At 37.8% G+C, this 27,165-nt stretch overlaps 1 protein-coding gene across 12 annotated transcripts in view; it reads left to right on the forward strand.

Moving 5' to 3' along the window:
- PARD3 (par-3 family cell polarity regulator) overlaps nt 1-27,165 on the forward strand; it is a 445,695-nt gene that overhangs the window by 184,263 nt on the left and 234,267 nt on the right. For 8 of the 12 annotated variants that reach the window (XM_054273679.1, XM_054273683.1, XM_054273680.1 and 5 more), the window contains exon 5: nt 9,338-9,469. The exons of the other annotated variants lie outside the window; for them this stretch is intronic. In XM_054273679.1, coding sequence (XP_054129654.1) covers nt 9,338-9,469 — 132 coding nt within the window. The remainder of the gene's footprint in view (nt 1-9,337; nt 9,470-27,165) is intronic. 12 annotated transcript variants of the gene reach the window in all.

Here is a 27,165-nt window from a genome sequence, read left to right on the forward strand (position 1 = left end):
GCAGCTTGTGCCATGGTGATTAAATAGTTAAAAGGAACTGTACCCAAAGAGAGTGCACTATGAAATCACCACAGTATGTGTTATTTTTGTCCTGGATAGTGTGTAAAATTGATGTCTTTCACAGAATCACAGTTGAGCTGAGGTTGGAAGGTAGCTCTGGAGATTGTTGGGTTCAGCCTGCCTGGTCAGAGCAGGGGCAGCTAGGGCAGGTTACTCAGGTCTGGGTCCAGCCAGGTTTTGAGAATGTAAATCTCCAAGGATGGAGCCTGCACCACCTTTCTGGGCAACCTCTTCCAGTGTTCGATCATTCTCAGAATAAGAAAGTTGTTTTCTTATGTTTTGATGGAATAATTTGTGTTTCTTCATGTGCCCTCTGCCTCAGGTGCTTTCATGAATACCATGAAGAATTGTCTGTCTTTAGTACAGTTGCTGGTGATATTTTTAGTGCAATGAAAACTCTATGAAAGAGCTCAAAATTCCTGACTTTCAAAATGTGAAAACAAATATGTTTCTTGCCCTCACCAGCAAGTTGGGAATAACAGACACCAAGTGAAAAATCCTTGCCTAGTGCACAGAGGTAACAGCCAGTGTGCATCATTTGATGCTATGCTGTTCCATTAGCTGAGGGCTGTGTACATGGACAGAATTCAGCTGTTGGCATTCAAAAGTCGGTCATGACCACATGTTAAGCAGGCAAAAAGCCAACAACAAAACAAATAAATCCAAAGTGAAGGTATAATTTTCTCCACCTCCTTTGTTGTTTTACCTCCTTTTGCTCCAAGTCATCCATTTGTGGATGCCCATCTGTCAAATCTCCTCTCTGTCCCTCTAAAGATATCAGTGCAAGATCTGAGAGCTGGTGAGTTTTTTTCCACTTCTGCTCTCAGGCTGAGCAAGTCTGTTAAACACATTGCCTTTGTTTTTCATCAGTGATGTAGGAAGGATGTGTGTTTGTGTCCCAGTCTCAGTGCAGGTGATGGGTGGGCAGTGTCTGGGTGAGCAATGCCTGCTCCACAGCTGAGGGGACTCAGTGCTGCATCATGAGCTGGGAGTGCCCAGGAGGGTCAGGGTGAGAGAGTCTCCTGCTTGTGATAAAGGAGTGCTGGAATGTGCGCAGGTTGTTTGTTTTTCCACTTCAGTAAATGCAGTGTGCAGCACCTCTCTGAGAGCCTCTGAAAGCTATACTGAGAACAGAAAGCTCTAAAGTATGTGGTATAGGATAATTGAAGATGTTTCCTCTGCCATTTTTCTAAGTGAGGGTGTACTTTGTAAATTCCCGTGTTTAAGTGTTTGTCTCTATTGGTATTAATTTTTTATGTTTTTGTAGCTCTTCCTTGGTTTGAGGGTGAATGGCTGGTCCTGAAAGAGTAGATTTATAAAAGACTCAGTAAGTTTAAAAAAAAAATCCCAACAGTTAGATGTTCAGGTTTAGTGGATTTTTTTATTTCCCAAGGTTAGAAGCACATATATTTTTCCTGGTAATATATATGGATCTTTGTTTTGACCTGCTTTCATCTGTTTAGTTGTAACCTACAACCATGCAACCATATACATTTGTTGCAGATTAAAATATTTGTCTGTCTTGCTTTCTGGTTATTAAGGTTACGTATTGCTGCAAAACATGTTTGGGTTTTGGGTGAATGTATATCTAGCAAGAAGAAATTTAAAGTACAATTCAGGTTGCAGGCTATGCTTCCCAACAGTGTTCAGATATGAACCTGCAAATTTTAAACAGTGAATATTTAATCAGTTTTTGCTAAATCTGTTGCATTTTAAAATTCACTTATCTCATCTAGCACTGAATAAAGACATGACAACCAAGCAGTATCAGAATAAAATTCACTTGTATGTGGAACTAATCAGTGCAAAGGCTGGGGAGGAGATGTTAAGCTTTAGTTAGTGGGGAAAATCAGCTCGAGTAAATGCAGGAATTCATAGTCACCTTTTGCACTTCTGTTATGACCGATTTCAAGGCTGAAACAGAGCTCACTTAGCCTGGTTTAGTTTCACAGCCTGATGGGATGATCATTGTGTGCTGCCATCCAGTTTTGTTGTCTCTATAAATGAGCTCTTCAGCTCTTGTGTACAGATGTCCAGCTAAAGAGCACTGCCTGCTGAGCCTGTGAAGTAAATGAAACAGGAACAAAAGCTAAAACAGTAAGATGAAGGAAGATGGGAAGCTGTTCAGTGTGAGGAACACTAGTGGGACTGCAAGGAGCTGAGGGTGTGTGTGCTGCTGTAAACTCAGATAAAAGGGAAACACTGCTACAAGCCCCTGGCCGGTTCCTCTCTGGGCCTTGCTCCACAGACCCTGGGAGGAATTCTGGCTGAGGTCTGAGTGAATTGGCAAGTTGGGTGAGGTGATGGATGCTTTGCTGGGAGCCCAGTGGAGCTCCTGGTCCGTATCATTCCATATGGAGGAGGCAGTGGTGTGTGAGTGCTGCTGGGGAAGAGGTACTGTGGGTTTGGGACATTGCCTTTGTGCTTCTGACCTTAAAAACCTGCTCTTCTCCATGCTGGCCAGTGTAGTGAAGAAAGGGGAAAATCAGTTCCATTAGTTGAAGACAGACTGGTTACCTCCTATCCCAGCCTCCTTTGTTATTTCAGAGCATCAGATGCAAGTTTCTGAACATACAGACAGTCAGTTGCAGCATTTCAGGTATGGCCAACTAAAAGCATCTACATGGCATTTAAAAGGCTGCTGGTGGTTTATAAGATATTCTTCGTTTTGAGATCTAAATATAAGGTCGTCATGAAGTTTCCTACATCCCCTTGTTTCCTGTTTCTCTAAGCTTCTTAAATATATTTATATTGACATTCTATTTGTAAAATCCTGTTTTTAGAGGCTGCTTTGAAATTAATTAGCAGCTCTTTTTTTTTTACCCTTCTTTGATTTCTTGGCTCTCTCAAAGAATCGAATCCATCATATCAACCCTTAAAATAAACAACTTTACAAATTATATTTTCTCTAAATCCAAATTGGCATAAAAGGTATAAATCTGGGTACAAAAGCAAATATCTGGTGAAAATGGCAGGACTGTGCATAATTATATTATTGCATTTAAACAGATACCCATATAGATTCGTATACAGGTGGATATGCATAAGAACTCTTTAGGTGCCTTTAAAGTGGCACAGAAAAAGAGAATATTAACTTGAATGAAAAATAGTAGAAGGGGAAATGGTTTCCTAAGTATAATGTGTAGAGGAATCAGAACTGTAGCTTCATGACACTTTAACTTAACTGGTTCATTTATTTTTCTTTAAAATGGAGCAGTGCAAAGGCATGGTTTTCAGTTACGGTTTCTGAATTATAATTACTGAATATAAACTGCTGTATGTTATTTGAGTTGTTTTGCATTATCCCTTGTGGGGTTATATTAGGAGATTAATAAGTAAAGAGTGAAAGGAAGAAGCAGCTTCTTTCTTGTCCCTCCATCTGAGAAATAACACTGTTTGGAAACTTCTGGCTTTGCCTGTGAACATGCAGAGATCATGGCATTTTCAATTTTTGTGTTGTAAACAAGAGACAGCAACAGAATGTTTTGGATGGGCAGTATGATGTTTTTTAATTTACTCTTAATTGAGCCAATATTCTTTGACACTGGTATTATATGTTTACATATAATACCACTTGCACAGGGAACTGTCTGATTATCATGGCCCATAGTTACTCCTTTTTTTAAGGTCAGGCCTTGCTGGTCAGTCAAAAAGTAACATGGAATATATAAATTGGAATAGCACAACTCTGGAAATTTCTGAACTTAAGGTGATAGAACTTAAACAACACTGGTTTTTCAATTGCTTTTTTTTCCTTTTTGCATCTAATGAGCTCTTCTAGAAGCATAATGCATTAATTCCTTTCATGGAGCTATACAGAGGGTCATTTCTGAGAAGGGTCTTTCTGAAAATACCCAAATAAATGCGGAATGGTCATTCTTGTCATCTATTTTCACTATAACTAGAGCATGCAAGTTCTTTATTAGACTATTATATTTGTATCTTCTGCAAATCAGCTTTTACCTTTTGGAAGTGACCCATGTTCCGGGTCAGAGCTGATAGAAGGGATGAAGCTGTGGTAATTCTTTAATGTGGGAGTCCTCTTTCACTTTCCTCCTTGGAGAGTGGCCTCAGATCAAAGGTTTCTGATACTGGGTGACTGTAACTCATTCCTTTTTCTCTACACTGAATGGCTGGACTGTATCTGCATTATTGCAGCTCCTGGGGTCATGTTCTTCAGTATACATCAGGAAAAGAGCAGCCTTGGAAAATGAATCTGCTGGGAATAAAAGGAAGCTCGCCCAAGCAGTAGTGTCAGTTTACTGAGATACATGGATAGTTATAGGAGGTGACTGGAACAGTTAGTTTGGTGGTAAATTACTGACATTTGGGAGAAATTGTTGTTACAAGATGCTATGTTAATAGAGAGAACAGTTCCAAACCTGACATCTGTGTAAGCAGGATTTTTTAAAAAATGGAATTTCTCTTCATGCAATGCATCTTTTGGGTTAATTAATTTTATATATGTAATGTTTTTTCCATGTAAAAGAGACGTTTGTGTGGCCTTCTTTTTTTTTTTTTTTGGTATTTTTTTAGAACTGGAGATCAATTTGGTCTTATTGTATATTTGTCTAAAATCCAGTTAAAAAGCAGCCGTGAAACCTCATCCAAATAAAAAACTCCAGGAATCTATTTGCTAGACCATCAGACAGCATGGAAAATGGATCTGTGTGTATATTATTTCATTTATAAACAGATGTTTTCATCAGACAGAGTTACTTATATAAACTGTGTGACTGTTTTGGTAATTAATTACAGTTTTTAGCATCCTGTCGGAGTGACACCAAGTTGTTCAGGGTCTAACATGGTCATTGTGGACCATTAAAAGAAAGAAGAACAATCTTTATACTTGTATAGTGATTCTACAACAATAATTGCCCTTAGAAACATGAATTTGGCCAAAGTCTTTCAGGTGGAATTGCAACCTCAAAAGACTAAAGAAAGTTTTTTTCATCTTTCATCACAAATCCTATCTTAGTCTGAGGCCATCACAAGGAGCTAGAGGCAAACAAACAAGCATCCTTTTCCAAAGTGCATAGGATAGAAGGAAAAAGACTGGATAGCAAAAAATGGTCAGTGCCCAAAATGATTTCTCTTAGTGACTGTCCTAAAGGACACATGGGACACATTTCTATTGTGTAGAAATAATTTAAGTGAAAACTTGGTTTGCATTTTTGAATTGTCTTTCAAAGAATTACTTTGAAGATGTCTTCAATGTATTTTACCCCTGTTGTAGTGCTGTATAGTGTAGTTTTGTTTTAAATAAGCAACCAAAATTCGCCACACTTTAGCCATTCAGGAGGTGAAACAAAGGGAAAACCCATTTTCTTCACTATTTGGGAAGTAGCAAATGATTTAGCAGATGTGGAACTGTCACCACACCAGGTGGAGAACGTTCTGGTTGGGTTGTGATGCTGGGAGTTTGCAGGGGTACAACTGCAAGTTAAAATCACAAGTGAGTTCGTGCAATGACAGCTAGTAATTGAAGTACACAGACCATTTTAATGCATTATTTCCTCTACCAGCTACAGAGTCTTTGATGAGACTCTTGTAATATATTGCAATTCATCTGAAATTAAAAGTATGGCAAAATTGCTTCATTTTTCCTTTCCCCTTTCACCCAATCCTCCAGCAAAACCCCACAGGGACACCATGCTGAACTAAATCTTAGATTATGTGTCCTCATTAAAATTACTCCAAAATGCTGCAGTTAAGTGTAGTGGTGGTATTATGACTTGGCACTTTTAGTATTATATTCATCAATTTCCATTTCAAACATGATAAAGCTGACATGGCCCGTGGTCCCCAAAGATGTTTGGGGAAGAAACTTCTTTTTAAAAAATTAGGGCATTTAATTGTAACTGATGATGCATGTCAGCCCTGGTCCCAGGAGGGCTTACAGCTGCATTTCCAGAAGGAATGGGAATTCCCTGAGTGACCCTGATGGCTTCTGTACCATGAAATCTTCTCCTTTATGGTATTGTAGCTAAAAATGACACACACCTTTTTCTCCAGAGAAAGAGACACACACCTTTTCCTCCACCTTTACCTCCTTCCTTTTTCAGTTGGATGTTGGGAGCATGTGTGCTAAAGCTAGAGCATGCTGAAGACAAGTACAGCTTTCTGGATTAGCAATTGAATATTTTACACAAAAAATCCCCAAACAGCATATATTTTAAATAGCAGCATCACAGCTGGCTCAGTAAATCCCAATGTCTAAGCTGCAGTGATGTTTTTCACCTGTACCTCTGTGGTTTGTCAGCACAGCTATGTTTGAATTAGCTCTGGTAGTAATGGAAACCCCTGCAAAAATGGGGTTCCAGGTAGCCAGGAGCACCTTAAGGCTGTGTGCTGTAGGTGCCTGTGAGAGGGATGGTGTGTGGCAGTGCTGGGTGCTGATCCCTCTGCTCCTCCTCCAGTTTGGTGCTTGTCCCAGTGCTGCACTCGTGGGGACAGGGAGAGCTGTTTGCCAGAAAGCAGTGACAAAGAAAGGAGTGGAGGGCTTGTCTGTGCCTGGTGGATCTTCTAATATTTCCCTATTTGGCTAACATCAACATGACTGTGTCTGTGATTGCAGCACTGCTATTTTATTCCAATCTGGTAATAGCGCTATTTTGATCCTCTGAAGAAAGGTGAGAGGTGAAAGTGCTGAGAAACAAAAAGAGTTACAGAAACCACATGTCTCTACCATTCTGGCTTTTATTTCTGCTGTCACAAAAAATTGCTTAGTGGCTTGGATGTCTTCTGTGTAAAATAAGCTGATTTAAGTCTTAGCAGGAGAAAGGCAATCTTCTACAAAAGAGGGTTACAAGCAGAAATATTTTGGTAGGTGGGATGAATGTACTCTTCTGTCAGCATAGATAATATTAGGCGTAAACTCTTGGCAAAATTCTTGACATTAGTGTAGATACACAAGACAGAGGCCTAATTTAACTCTCTGAGCTTAGGTAATTTCACTTACTCTGAGTGTTGTGATATTTGAGACCTTTTACAGCACAAATTTCCAATGTAAACTTTGTGCAATGTGACTGTTCATTGTGATTCTGAGACCTGGTGATTGAATAATTGAAGAACAACACATCCCTAGATGAGCATCTTTGCTTCTCTCTTACTCTTGTGAAATGCTCCTGTGCAGGCATAATGGATGCTGTGTGGAGAGAGGGCTTTGTATTTTGTAAATAAAAATGTCTTTTAAAAAAGTTTCTATTGAACATTGTAAGCAGGAATCAATAAAAAATGGAATTCTCTATAAAGTACAGAAATACAGAAAACGTCTTGTTTTATGGGAAGAAATTTCTGTTCATTCAGACCAGGTGATGTCTGTCAGGTAGTGGGTTATTGTTAGGTGACAATAATGCACGCACCAGCTGCATGGGTGGTTTTGTGCATAAAATGATTTTTTGTTATTTCTTTGTCAGATTCTGATTTTGTTGTTATACCTGCCCACTTTGAACAAGAGAAATTGTTGTTTTGGCTTATAGGAGCTGTGCCACCCCTGTCACCTGAAGAGGAGAATTGAATAAGAGAAGCAACAGGACAAAAATCAATTTGTGTACACCATTCCTCGGCTTTTATGATATTTGCTGTACAAAGCTGACTTTGCCTTTCTAAGCAAGACACAGAGCAAGTTTCTAGTTTGCTGTGTGGTTAACCAGAACTGGAATACTGGATTGTTTTCAGTTGCTGAAAGGCACAGAGCTTTTGCTCATTTGTGGCAGGGTAAAGTAATTTATGATGGGTATTTTTTAGGCCGGTTACTTGTGCAAACGTATTTTTACCATGTTATCTTGTGTTGGATGAATTGAATCTTCAGTGTCTTGACATGGAAGACTTTATCTTATACTGCAACATCTTTCAAGAAAAGTTCTCATCAATTAAGAAAGCTTAGGTTTGAAATGCCTGGGAAAAGATTGGTCTTGCATGGGAAACTTTTGGAAACTGCTCTATTTCACAGTTATACCAAGACCTGAATTTCTTAGCAAAGCCTGTCGTATATATACAACAAATAAAATTGTAAAGGACAATTGCAAGGGCGTTGTGAAGGACAATATTAAGATGCTGCATCTAGAATATTGGACTAGTATTGTTCCAAGCCAAAGAAATATCACTATGGCAAACCGGGAAGGAAATACTCATGCTGATGGAATGAAGTATTGATTTAAGAGGGGGTAAAAAATATTCTGTGTGCTATAAAGAAAATAATAACTTTTAGCTGCAAATGTGCATTGCTGTTTGTTTATTTTACAGGGTTTTGAGATTCCTTAAAGTGGTAATAATATTGCAAAATATGTTTTGCAATCCTGTTTTAAAAATAGATACTCTCTCTGAATTATCTGATTTTTCATGAAGATAGACAAACATTGACTGGAAAAAACACTCTGCTTCTGAAGGAAGTACACTTATATAAATTATAGTATATTTATAATTCTCTTTTGAAAAGCTAAGCAGAATTTTAGCTCCATGTATTATTTCAGTTGGAAGGAACTAAGCTATGTAAGCTATCAGTAACACTGACTTTAGGCTAAAAGTAACTCCCGTCATTAAGAATCTGCCTCTGTGCTTTTGTTGGCTTTTAGTGATCAGACTGGGTAAGGACTAATAACCTTTAGAAGCTGAAGAATTTGTACAGCTTGTAGGAAAGATGTGCAGACAAATTCATCAATTAAAAAGAAAGAGAAAAATTATCAGTCTCAGTAGGATCAGTGTATCTCTGTCAGCACAATCTCCATCTGCTGCTGTTCTACAAATGTGACTGTACTTGTACCTTCAGGCAAACCAGGCAAAGCATTGTTATGTGAAATAATAAATTCAAGTTTTGAACTCTACAGCATGCTATTCTGGTTTTAAGGACAGTACCTGGAGCAGTGAGACTGCCTTGATTGTAAAATTGATTAAATCCAGAGACTTGGGAAAATGATGTAGTGGCCATAGCGGTCACTGAGTGCACTCATTTGGTGCATTTGCTCTCAGTGAGAATGAACTGAGGAGAGTGATGCTCTGAAAGCCTTGCTGAGTATGTACTTGGGAATCTGTGCACTAGAGGTCTGAGGTTGGAAAAAGAGCAAGGGAAGCATGAGTGGGTGGAAGATCTACAACTCCACCCAGGCTTTATTTGGGTGTCCCTGGCATTAAGGAACAGGAGCTCTTGAGTGGCCGAGCCATCGCGCTGTCCTTGGGTCCAGTCTTCCTCTTGTATTCATTTAATAACCAGCTGCATTGTTAATGTGCAAGGACTGGTTGTTTTTTATAAGACCCTTTTTTGTTTCTTTTAAACTAGAAAGATGAAAACTACAGAAGCCTACCACGAGATACTAGTAGCTGGTCTAACCAGTTTCAGAGAGACAATGCTCGTTCATCGTTAAGTGCCAGTCATCCCATGGTGGACAAGTGGCTGGAGAGGCAAGAACAGGTAATATATATGTGTATATATATATTACTTTATCAATCTAATCTTTATGCTACTCCAAGCTATTACAAAGAAGTGTGTTCTTACCTGACATAGGTTCTTTAAGCATGATAGAAACACCTGCAGTATGCTGACTACATTTGTGTGGGATACCTTCTGCTTCAAAAAAACCTGCTAAAATGGACACCTGAAAATAATTTCATTTTTGAGTTCATAAATGCATTCCTATAGTATATGGAGTGCTGCTGTTCTTCACAACTGATATCAACAGGGTTATTTTAATTAGTATTATTTTGACAAACATTCTGCCACTGAAATCCAACAATGATACTACATAATAGCCAAATGTGGGTCAGTTTTGGCACTGCACTTTTAAATGCTTGTTATTTTTAACACCATAAAACATATTAATTATAAATTTTAAGACAGTATTATATTTGTTTAGTGTATATTTATATTGATTTTTATCTTAGTCTTTTTTGAAACACTTAGTTGTTCCAATTTGTGGTTGTTTTTAATCCATTAATTTATTTCTTAATTTGTTTATAAGCTTGTAGTCACAGAGATTTAAAGGTCTGAAATTCAAATTACCTAGCAGTCACTTCATGTCTTTGTATATGCCTGAAGTTTTCAAAGAAATGTCTTCAGATGTATACAGAAAATGCATCTTTAATATGGAAATTTGAAATACAGCAGCAAGCTCACATGTAGGGTATTGCATATGTAGCATTATTGCCTCATTTTTTCTTTATGCAATGTGCCGTGAAAATACAGAATTTTTGCATCGAACAACAATGTACAAGTTTTCTATTTTACAGCAATAGGACATAAACCCAGAATTTGCTTTATGCAGAAGAGCTTCAAAATGAAATTTGCTATTTGACACAGCCCAGGCTTTGTTACACTGACTGTGTGAATGGAGGGGAAGGTTTATAATCCAATCCCTGATGTCCTGGGCCTGATCTGCACCCACATATTCCTTACTGATATTTGAAGTTTGGCATTGCCAAATCATAGCATTCTTTCAAACCCCTTCTTAGTTTAAAATGAGCTTAAGTAATATCACAGAGTATTAAAAAACCCCCTCAACCTCCTCCCACATGTGAGTTATTAACTATTTTTATGCCTTGTAATTATCTGCAAATTGATTATATATTCTATGAGAAAAATTCTGTCTTTGGTCTTTCTATTCTTTCCTGTGCGCATTTAATGCCAGCATTCCTTCCATTGCTGTTTTCCTCCAAGATACAGTGCTAGGTTGGATAAAGTGAGCTGCTGTCTCTGTGTCAGCCTGTGTTGAAAGGGAAAGTCAGTGCCCAGGTTTGAAGGCAGCTCCTGTGTCAGTTCTGCTTGTTTGATGTTGTTGAGGCAGATTTCCATGCATCGTTAGATTCGCACTGTGGCGCTTAATGAAACTGTTGTCTCAGCAAAAGAAGTTGGATTAGAAATCTTAATAGTGATCATCTTGTAAAATGTTGGGTACATGAAATTTTAATATATGATGTTTCATATTAAGCTTTGTGTTGATTTTAGTCTCTGTACAGCTTAACTAGTTCAATTTGTTCACCAATTAGGTAAATAATTTGCCAGTAATGGTACACTGGAAGCATATTTTTTAGCAGAGTCAACTGTTCACAGTTTGAAATTGTAAATATGATGTTTCTTTAGAGCAAGTTCTCTGCTTTTTGTTTGTTTGTAGTGGTGTTTTTTTAATTAAGAGAGATGGTTTATTCTTTGAATATGTTAATGATTCTGCATATACCTGGAAGATCAGGATCCTTTTGCAATTTCATATAGCAGGATAATTGGTTAGACTGAAATCTTTTTAGCAGGACACATAGAGCAGAACAAAGTCTGTTGGGAGAGTGGGATGCACTGTAGGGAAGAAGAGAAGGGCCTGGTAGGGGATGGAGTAGCTGCAGACAGAGATGCTCTTCCACACATTTTGGCATTTTAATATCTTCTTCAGTATCCACTGTGGGATGTTATTTCCCACTGGTTAAACCTTCACTTCTGAGAAGAGGAAGCTCAAGCAACAAGGTTGCAATGTGGCACAATCAATTAATTTAGCAGCTTGCAGTTGTGTTGCTGTGTGCTTGGCAGAGCTGTGGAGGGGCTGGAGCGCTCTGTGCACCCTGCCAGGACGTGCATCAAGAGTAGCAGACTGCAGGTCTGGCACCAAGGGTAAGGCAGCAACAGTGCCAAGAAACCTGTAGGGCAGAACCCCCAGATACCAGGGATATTAGTAGTCCTGCTCTAATATGCCTTTATAGCTCTTCAGAGAAGGTAGTGGAAAACATTGAGTTCATCTTGCAGACTCCAGAGACTTTTTTTTGGATGAAGGCTCTTCTGTCTGGACTCAAATTACTTCTCTCAAAGCTGGCCTAATCTCTTTCTTTTGAATATGAGGCAAGAAAGAATTCCAGGATGATCTTTGTCATCTTCTAGCATGAACGAATATTCACTGGAATTACTTTTTGAAAGTAGGATGTGCCAAAGAAATACAATTATTTTTGTGTGGACAGTGCCTCATTTCCTATAAACAGCAGTAGGGAGCGAACTGTAATTCTGTAGCATCACAGCTCATTCTGAAGATGGAACGAGACATTGTTTCTGGGAAACCATTATAAACCACTGTAGCAGGCATTAATAAGGGCATAGAATTAGAAATATTCAAGTAGGTATTAGAGAAGTAGTTCTGTAAACTTTTCTGGGTTTTTGTACCTAAAAATGGAGGAATGTATGAAACCCGTTAAAATTTCTGGCAGTAATTGCTTTTGCTTGTATTTGTGGAGTTTTACTTGGATTCTAGTAAATTAGAGTGATACATCAAATAAATGGAAAAGATTGTCTGGTTTACAAGTCCTTTAAGGTGTTACGCTTGTACGTGCTGGTTAGCTGTATGTGCCTAGCAATTGTTCCCAGTTAGTTCCAGAGCCCTCTGGTTGTGCACAGGGCAAATGATCCATGTGTTTCTCAGTAACTTCTGGTATTTCTCAAGCCCATGAGATAAGTGATGTGAAACTCTGTACCAAAGAATAATTTCACCACTATGGAGTCAAAAATGCAAATTCAGTTTCAGAATACTTTTAGAAAGGTAAGGATTTTTAAGGGACTTTTTGCAAGAGCATTGTAGTGGTAGGACAAAGGGGGAGTATGGCTTTAAACTGACAGAGAATAGATTTAGATTATATATAAGAAATAAACTTTCCATTAGGATGGTGGTGAGGCACTGAAACTAGTTGCTCTAAGAAGTTGTGGATGCCCCATCCCATCAAGGCCAGGTTGGATGGGGCTCTGAGCAACCTGGTCTAGTGAAAGATGTCCATGGCAGAGGGGTTGGAGCTAGAGGTGATCTTTAAGGTCCCTTCCAGCCCAACCATTCTGTGATTCTGTCATTGTATTTTTTACTCTTTCACTCAATTTATTATTTTTTACAGATTGTAAAGTACTAGGGAAAAAAAGTGCAATCTTTAATTTGATTCTGAAATATGTTAAAAAAAAAAAAAGGGTTTTTATTCTTTGCCTTGACCTCTGCAACACCTTCCTTTTCCCCACAGCAACCAAACTTTAAAGAATAGTTGAAAAATCTTATTTTCTCTGAAATTTATTCATATATGTGGTAATGTCACTTTTATTTGAGAACTCTTTCTTCCCTCAGTTCACCTCAAGACTTGCTTGGACCCTGATCAAATCTGGCCTCATGCTGTTTCATACCAGGGAGAAATGAAAGGGAATGCGTGAAGGAGTTAAAGTTTTCACCAGTTCCTTAAGTTTAGGTACACAGAAACTTTCTCTCACATGGTCATTTTTGTTTTATTAGTCAAATATTGGAACTGACAGCAAGCAAGACACCATGAGTTGAAACATTCCTTGCTCAGGTGGTTGGGAATGGGTGTGGGGACAGCAGGAGAGGAAATCATGAAACAGCCTCACTGAAGTATGAAGCAGTTGATCAGATTTGCGAATACAACAAGTTTAGTGCAGTTAAAACTATATGTAATTCTATATACATACAGGTATATATATTTTTATACATTCATGTTTTTGGTGTCTGTCTGTATTTATTGGTGCATGAAAACAAAGTAGGAGATGGAGTAAAATTTCATAGTTATTACTGAAGAACATGTGTGATTCCTAAGTGCCCTGTAGCTTTCTGGTATCCAGCAAAAGCCAGAGTAGAGCAACTCAAATGCATTCTAAATGGCAAGAGAAGCCGGTTACTACTGCTCTCTTCTTGAGCAGAAATGTGCTGTGTGGAACACTTCCCTCAGTTATTTTTGTTCATGACATCTGTCCATAGTAATCTGGTTCAGTTTCTGTGGTTCCTGTTGCAGCAGGATCAGACATGGCAGTAGCATATGGGTCTTGTATCTCCAGCTGTAGAGTACCTGCCTTCAGCTTGTATTTTCAGCAAAATAAGGCCTGCTTTTAATATGATTGAATATGCTCTCTTCAAACATTTGGGTACTATAAATTAATGCATTTCAGCACTGTCAGTTGAAAAAAAAATCAAAGCTTCAGAGATAGGTTGGTGAATTTAAACCACTAATTTAGTATGGATTTGTCAAATTTTCATGTAACAATGAAAAACTTGTTTCTATTTCATGCTTTAAGAAAGAAGGCAGCAATACTGCTCATTTATTTTGTTTATTTCTAAATGTTTCATAGTGCTATGGCTAATGTATATGTTTTTGTTTTCACTGGTGTACCTCTTTTGTGCTTCTCCTTGTCTGACAGGTGCATTTTGGGTTTTTTTTCCCCTAGGTTTTTTCTTTTATTGTGGCTGTAACTGCAGTGGAAGGGTCTGTGAATTCTGGTTCATGGCCTCAAGATGAGGGAGGCTTGGGGATGGAGGCTCTTATCTCAAACTCCTCACATGTAGAGGTTGAAACTGCAGTAAAAATTGTCGTTATAATGAGTTGGGCTTTAAGATTTGGAAAAAGGAATAGCTAGGCTTCAGTCAGAGGGATCATTTTTAACTGGTTATCCATTACTCTGTGAAATGCCAGGATAGATTCTATTGCTTTCCTCTCTCTCCAGGACCATGCACTTCATAATTAGTCTCTTGTGATAACGACCTTAATGAACATGGAACCATGGCAGCATATACATTGTAAAACACAAAGATAGTTTTAAAGCTTATCGTACTCCCTATAAAGGATATCTGTCACAAAAATGGGGAAATGCAAGTGTTCAGAGCAGTAGGCATAGTGCAGAGAGCTTTTTGGGGGGTCATCAGTGGAGGTCCCATGTGAAATGCAGGGAATGTGTGTGTGTGTAACCATGAGGCTGCCCAGCATTTGTGAAACTAGGCAAGAACACTGAGGCTGATCATGGGAGGAGTAAATGTAACCAAATGGCATGGGTTTGCTTGTTTCTGGCTTGGCACATGATTTAATATTCAGTAATTGTGCATAGTTATAACCAGGGGCAGGTTGAAGTGACCAGTGCATTTGTGGAGGATTTACTTAAGGTTTATGTTAATTAGAGTTGGTTGGAAGACCTCAAGGTGCCCCTGCAGGAGTTCAAAGTATCCTCAGTCCCATATCCACTTGCATGTAAAGGGTTTTTACTACTTGAGATGGGTTCTTGGCCCTGTGATCACACTGGCTTCGCTCTGATAGGGCTGTCAACACCCCGACAGCTGCAGCAGTTGTTTCTTCTGGATTTTGTACTGTGAAGATGATGGAAATCTTGTTTTGGCCAAGGAGTATTTTCTCTTACTGGTGCTGCTACAGGTAATTAGGTATTGAGTGCTCCCTTTATTTCTCTATATTGGCAAGACATGAGCTATTTCAGCACAGGAGCTCAAATGCTCGGATGAAATGTAAGCTATCGAGGGCTGGCTTCTCAGCCTCCACTCAGCATGAAGAGGGACAATTACAGCTCAGGAAGGGCAGTGGTCTGAGGCAGCCAAATGCCCTGACTGCCAGAACAGCACCCTGACATCTTGGAGCTGTTACTAAAGAAGCATTTAATAATGTTTTCCTTATTTTTTTCCTCCTTTTTTTCTTTGACCAATCACCTCTATGAAATATTTTGTATATGTAATATGGTCAAAATCTGTATGCAATTTCTAATAGCATTTGGCTTCCCATAAGAGTGTTGTGGTATTGGTGTATCACTGATGTGTATGGGACCACAATTTAGCAATTATTCTCTAGATTTGTTTCAGTGTTTTCCCTCTGCTGCTTTTATTAGATAGGAGAAAATGCTATGCATTTCAATTAAATTTGATTTTTAAATCCTGTCTTGATATTTTTTCTGATTTTTTTTTTTGGTATTCCTACACCCATGAAAGAGTTTTTATGTCTCCTGAACTCAAAAGAATATCTGTGGTTTCCTGTACAAACCTTAGATGTGAATATGTTAATACAGATATTTGTTGAATATTCTCTGAGTGTTTGTGTATAACTACAGAAACAAAGAAGCCTTAAAGAAAAGACTTATTTTTATGCCAAATGCACCAGTTTGTACAGAGATAGAATCAAATTTCAAGATACAACCAATGGAGTATGCACTAGTGTCCAGAAAATATTAATGTGGAATTTATAAGTCCGTGCTTTTTCATAGAAAATGGCCATTTCTGGACATGACCGTAATTGTATACTTTGGAGAGAAAAGACTTTTCTTATTTGTCTTGGAGTCATGAACAGATTTGAAGTTGTTTTTCAGTGCTGAGGATTTCAGTTTATATGAGGTAGGAGGTTGGAATAAACAGCTTTATTGCTTGGGGACAGCTGTAGTGGTGATGCTTTCATAAACACTGTTTCATGCTGGCATCTATCTTGTTCTCCTTTCAAAAATAATATGTCATTTCATACTGTGTATTAAATAGGTGAGGCAGTTGGAGGCTACAGTCTGCTTTCAGTTATATGCTGCTGTGTAGATATGAATTCATTGGCAGAATGTAACTCCATATGTGTCCACATTTAAAAAATTAAAAAAAAAACAAAAGCCAAACCAAAAGCAGAAATGGCAATTTAACAAAAATACTCATGGTTTTTAATTATCATAGAAAAAGACGTGCATCATGTTCAGGTGTGTATATCCTCACACTCAAACAGTCTCACTCTCAAATATGTTTAAGTATGAGCAGGCAGATGATGGACTGGTCTGAAAGGTAAAGGATGAACAGCCCATATTGGAAGATACCTGGTGACCTGGTCCTACCTTTTGTGGGAAGGAGAGCCTAGGTCAGACTGCCTGGTACCCTGTCCAGTCCTGTCTGACCACCTCCAGTGATGGGGAATGTATCATCATGTTCTTAGGGAGATTCTTCCAGTAATTGGTTTTTCTGACTATAACAAAATCCCCAAAAATCTTGAATTAAACCACACCAAAAAAAAAACACTACCACCGAATCTTTCTGGTATTAAGATGAAATCTTGCCTGAAGTAACTGCTACCTGTAGTCCCTTGTCTTCTCTTTGTGAACAGAAAGCCTCTGTCCTCTCTGTAGCCACCATTTCAGTACTCAGATAATGTGGTGAGGTCCCCCTGGGCCTTTTCCAGGGAGAAAAGACTTAACTTCCTCAGTCCTTCTTCACAGTGCATGCTTTCCAACCTTTACTCATCTTCCTGGGCCTCCTGTGAACCTTCTCCAGTGCATCCTTGTCTGTCATGGACTGTGGCAGCCAAAACTTGACACATTTCTGCAGGTGCAGCCTGACAAGCACTGAAAGGAGTGAGATAGCACAACTCTGTCTCTGCTACTGTCTGCTATAATACCCACTCTGTTTTGCAGAAACTTTTTGGGAAGTGTTGTCACACATGAAAAGTGTTTTCTGACTTGCTAGTAACCATAGACTGCTATTTTTCTGCCCTTTTGGACCAAGCTGTTTAAATAATCCTGTTGTTATGGTAATTTATGGTAATGAATGTACCATACCAGCAGTACAAATAATACTCTCTAAAATTGCAGAGAGATCCTGTAGGGAGCTTTCTATTAATTATTGCTGTTAGCTTTTTGACCGTTTCCTAAATATTTTGTGGAACAATAATATCTTGTTCTTTTTAGACTTCTGTCTGTCCATGGCAGCAGGTCAAATAATGACATCTGAAAATCCATTAATGGCCCTGGAAAAGCTTTTTGTCTAAGGATGTGTCCAGTGTTTTTTTCTTCTTTGTTTTCTTTCTTCATGCTGTGAAAAAGGTCTGTCTCCTTATATGTGTACTTTTTACTCCAGGTGTATATAATATATCCCCACGACTTGTTTATAACAAAAATGCTTTCTGTTTTCACAGTGTGCTTGTTGGTGCTACTGTGCTGTGTCTGCAGCAGTCCTGATGGGAATGTGGCAGGAGTTGGTCTGTTCAGGCCAGCTTGGGGTGGTGCTGGTCACAGCTTCCCCCTGCACAGCCCTCCCTGCCTGGCGGAGAGGGGAGAGGTGGCCCCGAGTGAGCAGCACTGAGCAGGAGCCTCAATTACAGAGTGCCACAGCAGTGCACAACTGAAATACATTAGTAAAATTAAAATTTGTCCTCATTCCCTCAGTGGGTAATACAGTTAATGAAAATAGATCTGACCAAATTAAGATAATTTATTTCATTAGTTTACGGCACTGTAAAACTTTTCAGGGCAGTACAGCCCTTTGGTGCAAACCTGAAATAGATGCAGTTCCACTGTTCACTTCAAAGACCACAAAGGTTAAAACTTTTAAGTGTATTAAAGCAATTCTGTTAATTGTGTCTATAGAGGATTCTCCCTTGCCCTTCCTGTTAAAGTATTCTTAATTTAAAATTCACATTATGCTCGTTCTGCATTCTAGCCTTTTAACCAAAGTGTAAATATGTGATTGCTTGTGTCTTCGAGGCTTAAAAAGAAATTATGCTTTTTTGTTTCAGAAGGTGGTACTGGTAGCACATGGTGTTGGTATTTTACCTTTTTTCCCCCTTTCATTTTGTATTCTTATTTTCTCTGCTCTACTTTTCTCTTCTTCCTGTGTATGTGCTTATTAATAGTTTATAATACAAGTTGCTATGGGGCAGGATCCAAAGAAGCCAATTCCTTGGAAGGAAAGAGGTGCCATCTCTACACTCCATTCCCTAAATCCCTTTCCTGTTTTATTTTGTGCAGTCTTGATGCTGTTTTTATTTTCTATGTTCTGTCAGAAAGACACCATTCAAAACCAGAAGGCCATCCCAGATGCTGTAGGTTTGGGTTTTTTTCCCGAACCACAGAATGATTGGGCTTGGAGGGAACCTCTGTAGGCCATGTAGTCCAAGCACCTGCTAAAGCAGGTTCACCTTGAGCAGGCTGCACACAATCATGTCCAGGCAGGTTTTGAATATCTCTGGAGAAGGAAACTCCACAAACCCTCTGGGCAGCCTGTTCCAGTGCTCTGTCACCTTCAATGAATAATTATCTTGTTCCTTTCAATTTATAAGAAAACCCAAGGTCTGCAATTTCCTTGGTTTTGTTGTCAAACCAAGCTTTTATAAGTCTGCATTAGAAGCCAGACTGGTCTTAGCTTAAACTGCACATTAGCCTACCTTAGTTAACCTAATTAATGCTATAGAATTTTCTTGACCTTAAATTGAAAAATAAGCACTTTTTTTTTGGAAATGCTCTGATTTTCTTGCTGATACAATTTTTCTAGTAAATGGCTTATGTTACTTATTTTAAAGTAATATTTGTATTATTAATTTGTAATGGAAGTTTTAGTCCTTCCTACACTAAAATAAAAGCACTTCCTACACTAAAATAGACTTTTCTGGACTGGAAACATGGATGTGAGAGCTCTTGGCTTCTCCTTAAAGTTTTTTTAGGAGGTTCAGGTGAATCACTTCTGAGACCTGCTAGGCAGTTAACTCCAAGCGGAACAGAAATAAAGACAAAGTGGTCATTTTTGGCAAGAGAAAAAGAAAGATTTTATATGAATGTAAAACATATTTTTATATAATTTATTGAATAATAGCAGGAGGATTTTCATATTTTTTCTTTCTATGATTTTTTTTTTCACTAATTGTGAGGAAGGTTCTTTCAGGAAAGGGCCAGTTTTATCTTTTCTGTTGTATTTTATCTTCCATTAATGGAAACAGGAAAAGTCCTTAAAATCCTGTGTGGACAGGTCATTTTAATGGCATGGTTGCACTTTACTGTAAGCAGGAATGATACTGTGTAACTCAGAGTTAATAATTGAGTTATGTGGAAGTAATTTGTCTGGGTTTTTGTTTTATTTTGGGTTTTAAATTTAATCTTGATTTTATTGCTTAAGTATGAGCATTTCATTATTGAATGTAGTACTCTCTGGCTGTATTAAGTGGTTACTGTAATTTATAGGATACTTTGAGAAATGTCATGATTCCCATGAAGTGACACAGCATGATTTAGAGAGTGCAGCAACTGAGTGAATGCAATTACGTAATATGACCTGCTTGATGTGAGATACCATAGCATCTTAATTTATTTCCTCAGTATAACTGGGTGAGAAAAGAAGATAATAGGCCAGCCCCACCAGTTCATTCAATGGCTCATTTGAAAATAAGTCCATTCTAAATTGATCTTGAAACTACTTGGAGTTGCATATGAAATGGTCAACTTCCTATCCAGGGCCAGGGAAGGGGTGAGCGGGGAAACAAGAACTAAGCTGGTTAGGAAATGGAGCTATAGGAAGAAGTTATTTACTTCTATATATGTCACAGATAAAACAAAAATACCCCTTTTTTTGTCAATACTTTTATTTGATCTGAGTTAATAAATAATTAAAAATCTTTTCAAGAGCCCCAAGCCCTAAATACCAGCTGCCTTGTGGCACCGATGAGGTTTTTTGCTGAATCCTTGTGCCAAAGAAAGAACACCCATGTGAAACTGATACAGTTACTGTGAATGAGGGAGATTCCATACTCAGAATACACAGAATTAAAGCAAATACAGCACTAGTGTTTCCCTGAAGAAGCAATGGATTGGGTGAACAAAAGAGTTTCTGTAATAAACTGTTGTAAAGATTTTACTTTTCAAAAGCGTAATTTTGATCTCCTGAATGTGATATTTTAAGAATAAGAATTGTTGCCCAGATTCCATATTAAGGTATTACTTTCATGCTGTCTGCATGTGGTTACTTCAACTTCATTTGGATTAAAATTTTTTATGCTGCTCTTTCTAGCCAAGAGTTGACTATTTATGAATTTGAGAACAATCAGTTGGCTATTATTTTAATTTGCCATTGAAAACATTGCTTGTTTTCTCAATTTAAAAATCAGGGCAGCATACATATAAAAGTATCGCTAAAATAAGAGGGGAAAAAATTTATCCTTTAGTTTGTGTACTGCAGGCATTTTTACAGACTATGCAATAAACACATGTGGAGTGAGGTACCCAGTATGATCAAAGCCTCTGGTTCTCTTACTGTTTCTTCAAAATACTAGGCAGGAAGCCAGTGTTCAGTCATTTTGTTTCAAATCTTAATTTCCTTTTCCTTTTGTGGTACCCTCATTTGTCTTCAAAAATCTTTACTTTCCCAATGTGTAGGAACTCATGATTGCTTATAATTTCCACTCATTTATCCAAAGCACAGACTAAATTAAATGTCCCAAAAGAAAGTGGCCATATCTGTGTGCATCTCTGTTTAAGATTATTGGAAGTTGCATTGAGTATTCCATCATGACATTTTTATTTATCTTGGTTTTCTAGGCAATAATTGTTACAACAAAGCACAGACTTCATAAAGCAAGCCCATCAGTAGTTCTTCCTTGTAGTTACACTTTACCACTATAAATAGCTTTCTCTTCATGAAAACTCTTTTAACTCATCCTCTCATCAGAACTGATGGATTTTTCTGGTGACTTGAAGGTCTTTAAAGCTGTTCTCCATGCAAGAGACATAATTTTATATTTCAGTAGGATAGTGGGTATTGTAGCATTATGGAAATTAATGTAGCTCAAGGACTCTGACAGTTTTTTTTTTTCTCTAAATTATTAAATGTCAGTCTTACTGAAAAACTGAAGATTGGGTAGGAGGCACTTCAGCTCCATACTGGTGTGTCAGAGGACAGCAGAAAATACTGGGATGTGGGCTGGGAAATACGTAGGGGACAAAAAAAGTCGATATATTATAGTCAGTGTGAACCCACATATCTACCTACACCATTGCAGCACAGCTCCTTAATGACTGTTTAATTTTATGGCTTTTTGTGTTTGAGGCACTTCATGCATGTAAAATAAAAGGAGGAGCAGTAGAAGAGCTGTGCCCTCCCATGGCGGCCCCAGGGGCTTTGGGCACGTTGGTGTCAGGCACGCTTTGACTTGTCTTACTCCAAAGGCAAACCTCGCAAGGCTTGGGTGAAGCCAGAGCAGTGCTTGCCTCTGCTGAGTGCAGCTGGGACTGATCTGGGTGGTGGGAGTCACCTCGAAACCACCCTGGGGCCGTTTCAGCAGAGCAGATGCAGCTGCTGGGGCTCGCTCTAGCTGGGTGTTCTGCTGAGAAGTGGAACCTCTCTGGGTCATCTCAGCCTGGAGAACTCCACAGAGATAAAGTTCATTTGATTGGTTATGTTATCCTTGTTTGCCAGTTAGAACACAGCACACCTTCACGTTCATTTTTATAGTTCAGCTTTGTTACTGCTCATCAATATAAGCACAATGAAGTACAGGTCCATACTTGTTTGCATACTAGAAATACAGAGCAATTCATTAACTGCTCATTTTTAGGAACACTATTTTAATGTTTTGCCACTGATGACATGCATATACATACACATATATGAGCATCTCTGTGTTAACATGTGTCTGTATATAACTTCTAAAGCTTTTAGACAAAGCTTTTTAATGTCATTTTTTTAAAGCATTCATGTTGCTGAATTCTCAGTAGTTTTCCCTATATTTTGTGCTTATCTTGATAGCACCAGTAACTGCTTTAGATAAGAAAGTGTCCAGTGTAAACTTCTGCATGCCAGGAGAGGTACTAAATAAATATAATTTTTTTTTTTTTAATTAGACTCTGTTTTTTAGCCTTGCAAAAAGTGGTGGTCTTTATGGTTATGTCTACAGCTAGCCTGAAATGACAGTGATGGCGTAAGATGCTGGGTTTATTCAGTGATGCAGACCAGCATCAACTGAATTCATTTAACAATCTGGAAAATTGGTATTTTTGGAAAGTTGGTGATCTGGAAAAAATCTTGTGTTCTTAAAATAATAATAATAATTATTTAATTTTAGTTTCTAAGGAAATCTTTTAGGAAAGGCTGAATTTCAAACATACAGTTCTTACACATAAATTTCTTGATTTTCAAATCCTGGATTATTTTTGTTTCCCTGTTTTAATGCTGGTAGTCTAAACTGGGATGGCTTTTAGGTAATTCTGGTGATTAAAATCTAGGAGACCCTTAATAAGATTGGGGGTCAGCAAAGCTGTTAGTGTGGCAGGGTTTAACAACATGGAATCTGGGAAGCACAGTCCTGCTTGCATCTGGAGCAAGAAGCTTGAATATCATTTCAAGAAGGAATGTTTCAGAAATGCTCAAATAACCAGTTCATGCTCAGTTCTGTAGTATTATAAATCTGTAAATGGATTCTGCAAGTCACCTCTCTAATCTCAGTGACAAAGTTAATTTTTTTTCTCCCCTGAAGACATTAATTTCACAGTGTGGGATAGTTTAACTTGCTTCCCTTCTGTTTTAGTAGACTGGCAGAGCAGATATCACTGTCCCTGACACATCATTTTTTCTCCATACAGTACAGTGTACTTTGGGACTGTAGCACAGCAGTAGACTGGCCCAGGAATCACAATCTGGGCTTATTGTCTTTGTGTATCCTCAAGGAGTAATATTTTAAAGTCACTGCATCTGTTGGTACTTAAGAGCATGATTTTTACGTTTAATTTTTGCCAGTTTTTACCATCTGTGTGTCTGTTTTTTGGCTCCTCGCTTTAATTTTTCAGTTTAATTTCTCAGTTGCACTGGGATTGCTTTCTCTTTCTCACACATGCTCTTTTTGAGTCATCCATGAACTTATATTAAAAAAAAGAAGAAATTATTTACAGCAATTGCATAATAAAATTCTTGGCCTTGACATTTTGATTTTTTTTAATGATCTCTTTATATTGAGTCTCCTAGTAAATGCATGTCATTTTTGGAAGTGAAATAGACTTATTAGACTTTGTTTAAGTTTTAAAAAATTACTTTTGGATTAAATTGAAGCATTTTGGCGGGAAAAGCTAGCTTGATCACATTCAACACATTCTAGTCTTTCATACTCATTTAGTTTTTAATGCCCAGGAGGGAACAATTTTCTTGAGAAATCTGTGTTATAATCATAAACAGACATAATTCAGTACTTTTCTCATGAAACATTGGCTGAAGTTCTCGCACTAATGACTTGAAGCTCACACGAGCGGGAAGGTTTTTGTTTAAATTCCAAGAAAAATACTAATGAAATACATTAAAATAGAAACAAAATATACAAGCAGTGTGTCATGGGCTGTTTTCAATAAAAATGATGTATCTTCATCAATTGAGTAAATTTCTCACAAAGTCAGGCATGTTCTAGCATTTCAAGAATGTTCTGATAGTACTTGAGTAATTTTCTCTGATTATCCCTGATAATTTTTTAACAAAAGATTACATTGTGTAAATAAATGTTTAATGTACAAGGGTAATTGTATAGCACATTTATCAAATGTTTTGCTTCTGTATGTGTTTGAGAGTTTGAAAACTCCACTGCTGCTCTGATCTTTTTCTGGACTTACATATTTTGCTTCTCATTTAAAATATAATACATTCCTTAAGGTCAAATTTGGTCGCTTTTTAAATGCATGCTACTTTCTTTTTAGCCTCTTTCAAATATTTGTAATTGAGGATTTTAGAGTTTGTATTTATTTATCTCCTGGTGTACTTGCTTGCTCTTAGTTGATTTTCAGACCAGAATATGGACTTGCTTTCCTTTTGATCTTTCCTCCCCCTCTTGGTTTCTAATGAATATTTTGTGTAGTGCTGCACAAAACACTGAGTAAGAATTACATTAAAATACCAGCACTGGCAGGTAAAAACATGTTCCTTTTTGGCTCCTGTAATCTATAGTGCCCCCTCTCTTTGTGTGGGCTGCTTTGCATTATTAACAATACTGTAGATTATCATAAGACCAAAAAAAGTAATACTTTGTTCACCTGAGAAACTTTTTTTTTTGAAAGGAAGTGTTGCCGTGAATTTCTAAGGAGCAGAATTGGATCTCTTCTCTTCTGTCTGCATATGCCTCTAGCTTTTCCCTAAAAACACTGTAACCACCTTTTACTGTGTTCCAGAACTGGAAGGACATGGTGGTTTTCCCTCTAGGTATTTGAGCTTTCATTCCTACCCAATTCCTGTTGTGTCTTGCTGTAAACTTTTTTTTTTGTTTGTTTGTTTAGAGGAAGAGGACTGTTAGTGCTTATTTTTAATTATCAGTTTTCATTAAAAAAACATAGTGGTATTTTCCACATTTACTAGTAGAGATTCAAACTGTATTTGAGTGGTAACAGAAATTATTTAAATTACATGTTTGCAAATTTGAATTCCAAAATTTTCCCCAGCTCTAAGGATTTTATTACTGTCAAGTTTAAATTCCTGTTTTCCTGACAAATATTCTGTTACTGTAAGTAAAGAGAAAAGCTGACTGAGCAGTACTGGTATCCATTTCCCAGTGTACTGAGAGATGTGCATGTTTTTATTACTCTGTAAAAACTTGGAGTTGATTTAGAGTTGATAGTATGTAATCAAGAGACTGCTGATTATTTGTTATCCTGTGGCTTGACTCTTAAAAATTTGTGTGTTTTCAAAGTTGTGAGTATAAAGTAAGAATAAGAAGCAGGTTACTTTCAGTACTGTGGTCTGTTAGAAAGTGCCAGTCACCTCTGGTGTCTGTTTTTCTTGCCTTTACATGGAAAGCAAGTTGTCTCATATTCTCATGAGATGGAGCTGTAATACCATGAGAGCAAAACCATGCATGCATTGGTCTTTCCATAGTGTCAGTTTACTTTGGGCTGAGACAATTCAAGTAGTATTAAGTATTCCAAATGCAATGATGAGAGCAATCTATCTGTTTCCAGCAGCATCCCCTCTGAACTGGAGCCATGCTCTTACCTTGAATTTTAACTAACTGTGTAAATCTAAGGATAACCTACATTTGAATGCCAGACACTCAGCTGTACTTTAGTGTATATTTTAAAAGGCTTGTGGGAAGCTCGATGTAAACTTTAGTCTTAGGTGGTTTCCCAGCTGACTGGTGTGTTGAATTAATTGAGAATGGGAAGGGCTGGTTCAATTCATTTCCATCCCTTGTATCTCAGTCATTTTCTGCAACCATGCATAAGGATTGATTGCCATAGCAACAGTGTTTTAGCTTGTACTACTGTGAATGTGGTTAATGATAATAGAATTATCTACTCATTTTAAATCCTGTTATATTATTAGGTCATCTGAGCCATCCTCTTGCTATGTATTGAGCTATTCCCTGTAGCCTATCTTGTAGTTCTTTGTCCATGCTGCTTTTACATGTGTTGAGCAGTGGGGATTCTGCTTCTTCCCTTGGGAGACTTTCGAAATCTGATACATCACTCCATTAAGGATTTTTTCCTGGTATTTAGCCTCATTTTACCTTCTTTCTTCCAACTACATGGATTTGTACCACATGGAAGTTCTGTTTTTATCTTTTTCCCTATACAGCATTTAATCCTTCTTTTTTATCTGTGTAGAATATAGCAGCTTGATATTTGTGTATTTCTTGTAGGATTTTCTTATAGAAAAATGCAGGTTTATAAAGATATCCTTTGTTCTTCTTTACTACCTCATTTTGGCAGGAAACTCCTTTATACTCAGCTACTATTTAGATTACCTGAGCTACATAGACAAAAAGCTTCCAGCTTTTCCAAACAGTTTAACTGTTTGCTGCAGCAAATGCACCACTGGATGGGTGGTTCTTGTGTGTGCATTGCTCTGTGCCTTGCTCTGCCTGATGTTCACAGTGGTCTCTGGTGAATGGGAAGATGCAGTTATGTTTTTTTTTCCATAAAGGTGGAGGGATGTTCCTTTGTGCTTGCTACAAGTCAGTAGAAGTCCCCTCTCTGTCCTTCTTGTATGGCCAGGCTAACAGTGGATGAGCATTGGTATCTCTGTTCCCTCCACATCCACAGGCTGCACACTTTACACTCTGGAAATCTGCTGGGTTTCTAAATCCTTTTTTCCTACATGGATTTTTCACCATAAAGAGAAATATTTTCTAGTCATGTCCAAAGAGACATACGAGTGGAAATGCAGTTGTCTTCTTCACTTCAGACGTTTCAGACTGTGTGCTATGTGTAGGTCAGGCAGACCAGAAATTAGTTTAAAACAAATAAAATAAAGTATTTTTCCATAAAATGGTACTGTGGGTTAGCTGCCTATATATATTGCATCATTGGCCTACTCCATGTCTGCTTTCTGCAGTGTTGTCGTGGAGCTGGTAAATAAGACAGAGAAGTAATGTAATCTTTCCAGTAATCTGTTGTTTTCACTGCTACTTAATGCTTTTTGACTAATTTTCTTCATGAATATTTGATGCCATACTGTTGCCCATTTTCTTCTGTTTTATTCATCTACAGTATAAAGAAGTACTTCTTACATTAATATTCATCCACACTACCCCAAGAGGGCAAAAGACTAAAGGGAATTGCTATTTGAAAATACTTTTAGAGCTAAATATGATGCAGAATTATTTCATGCTACAGTTAAAACCAGGTATATTAAA

Source organism: Melozone crissalis, unplaced genomic scaffold, assembly GCF_028551555.1.
Source record: "Melozone crissalis strain CALT ecotype California unplaced genomic scaffold, PUWL_Pcris_2 ptg000016l_1, whole genome shotgun sequence".
In the NCBI taxonomy this organism is placed as follows: domain Eukaryota; kingdom Metazoa; phylum Chordata; class Aves; order Passeriformes; family Passerellidae; genus Melozone; species Melozone crissalis.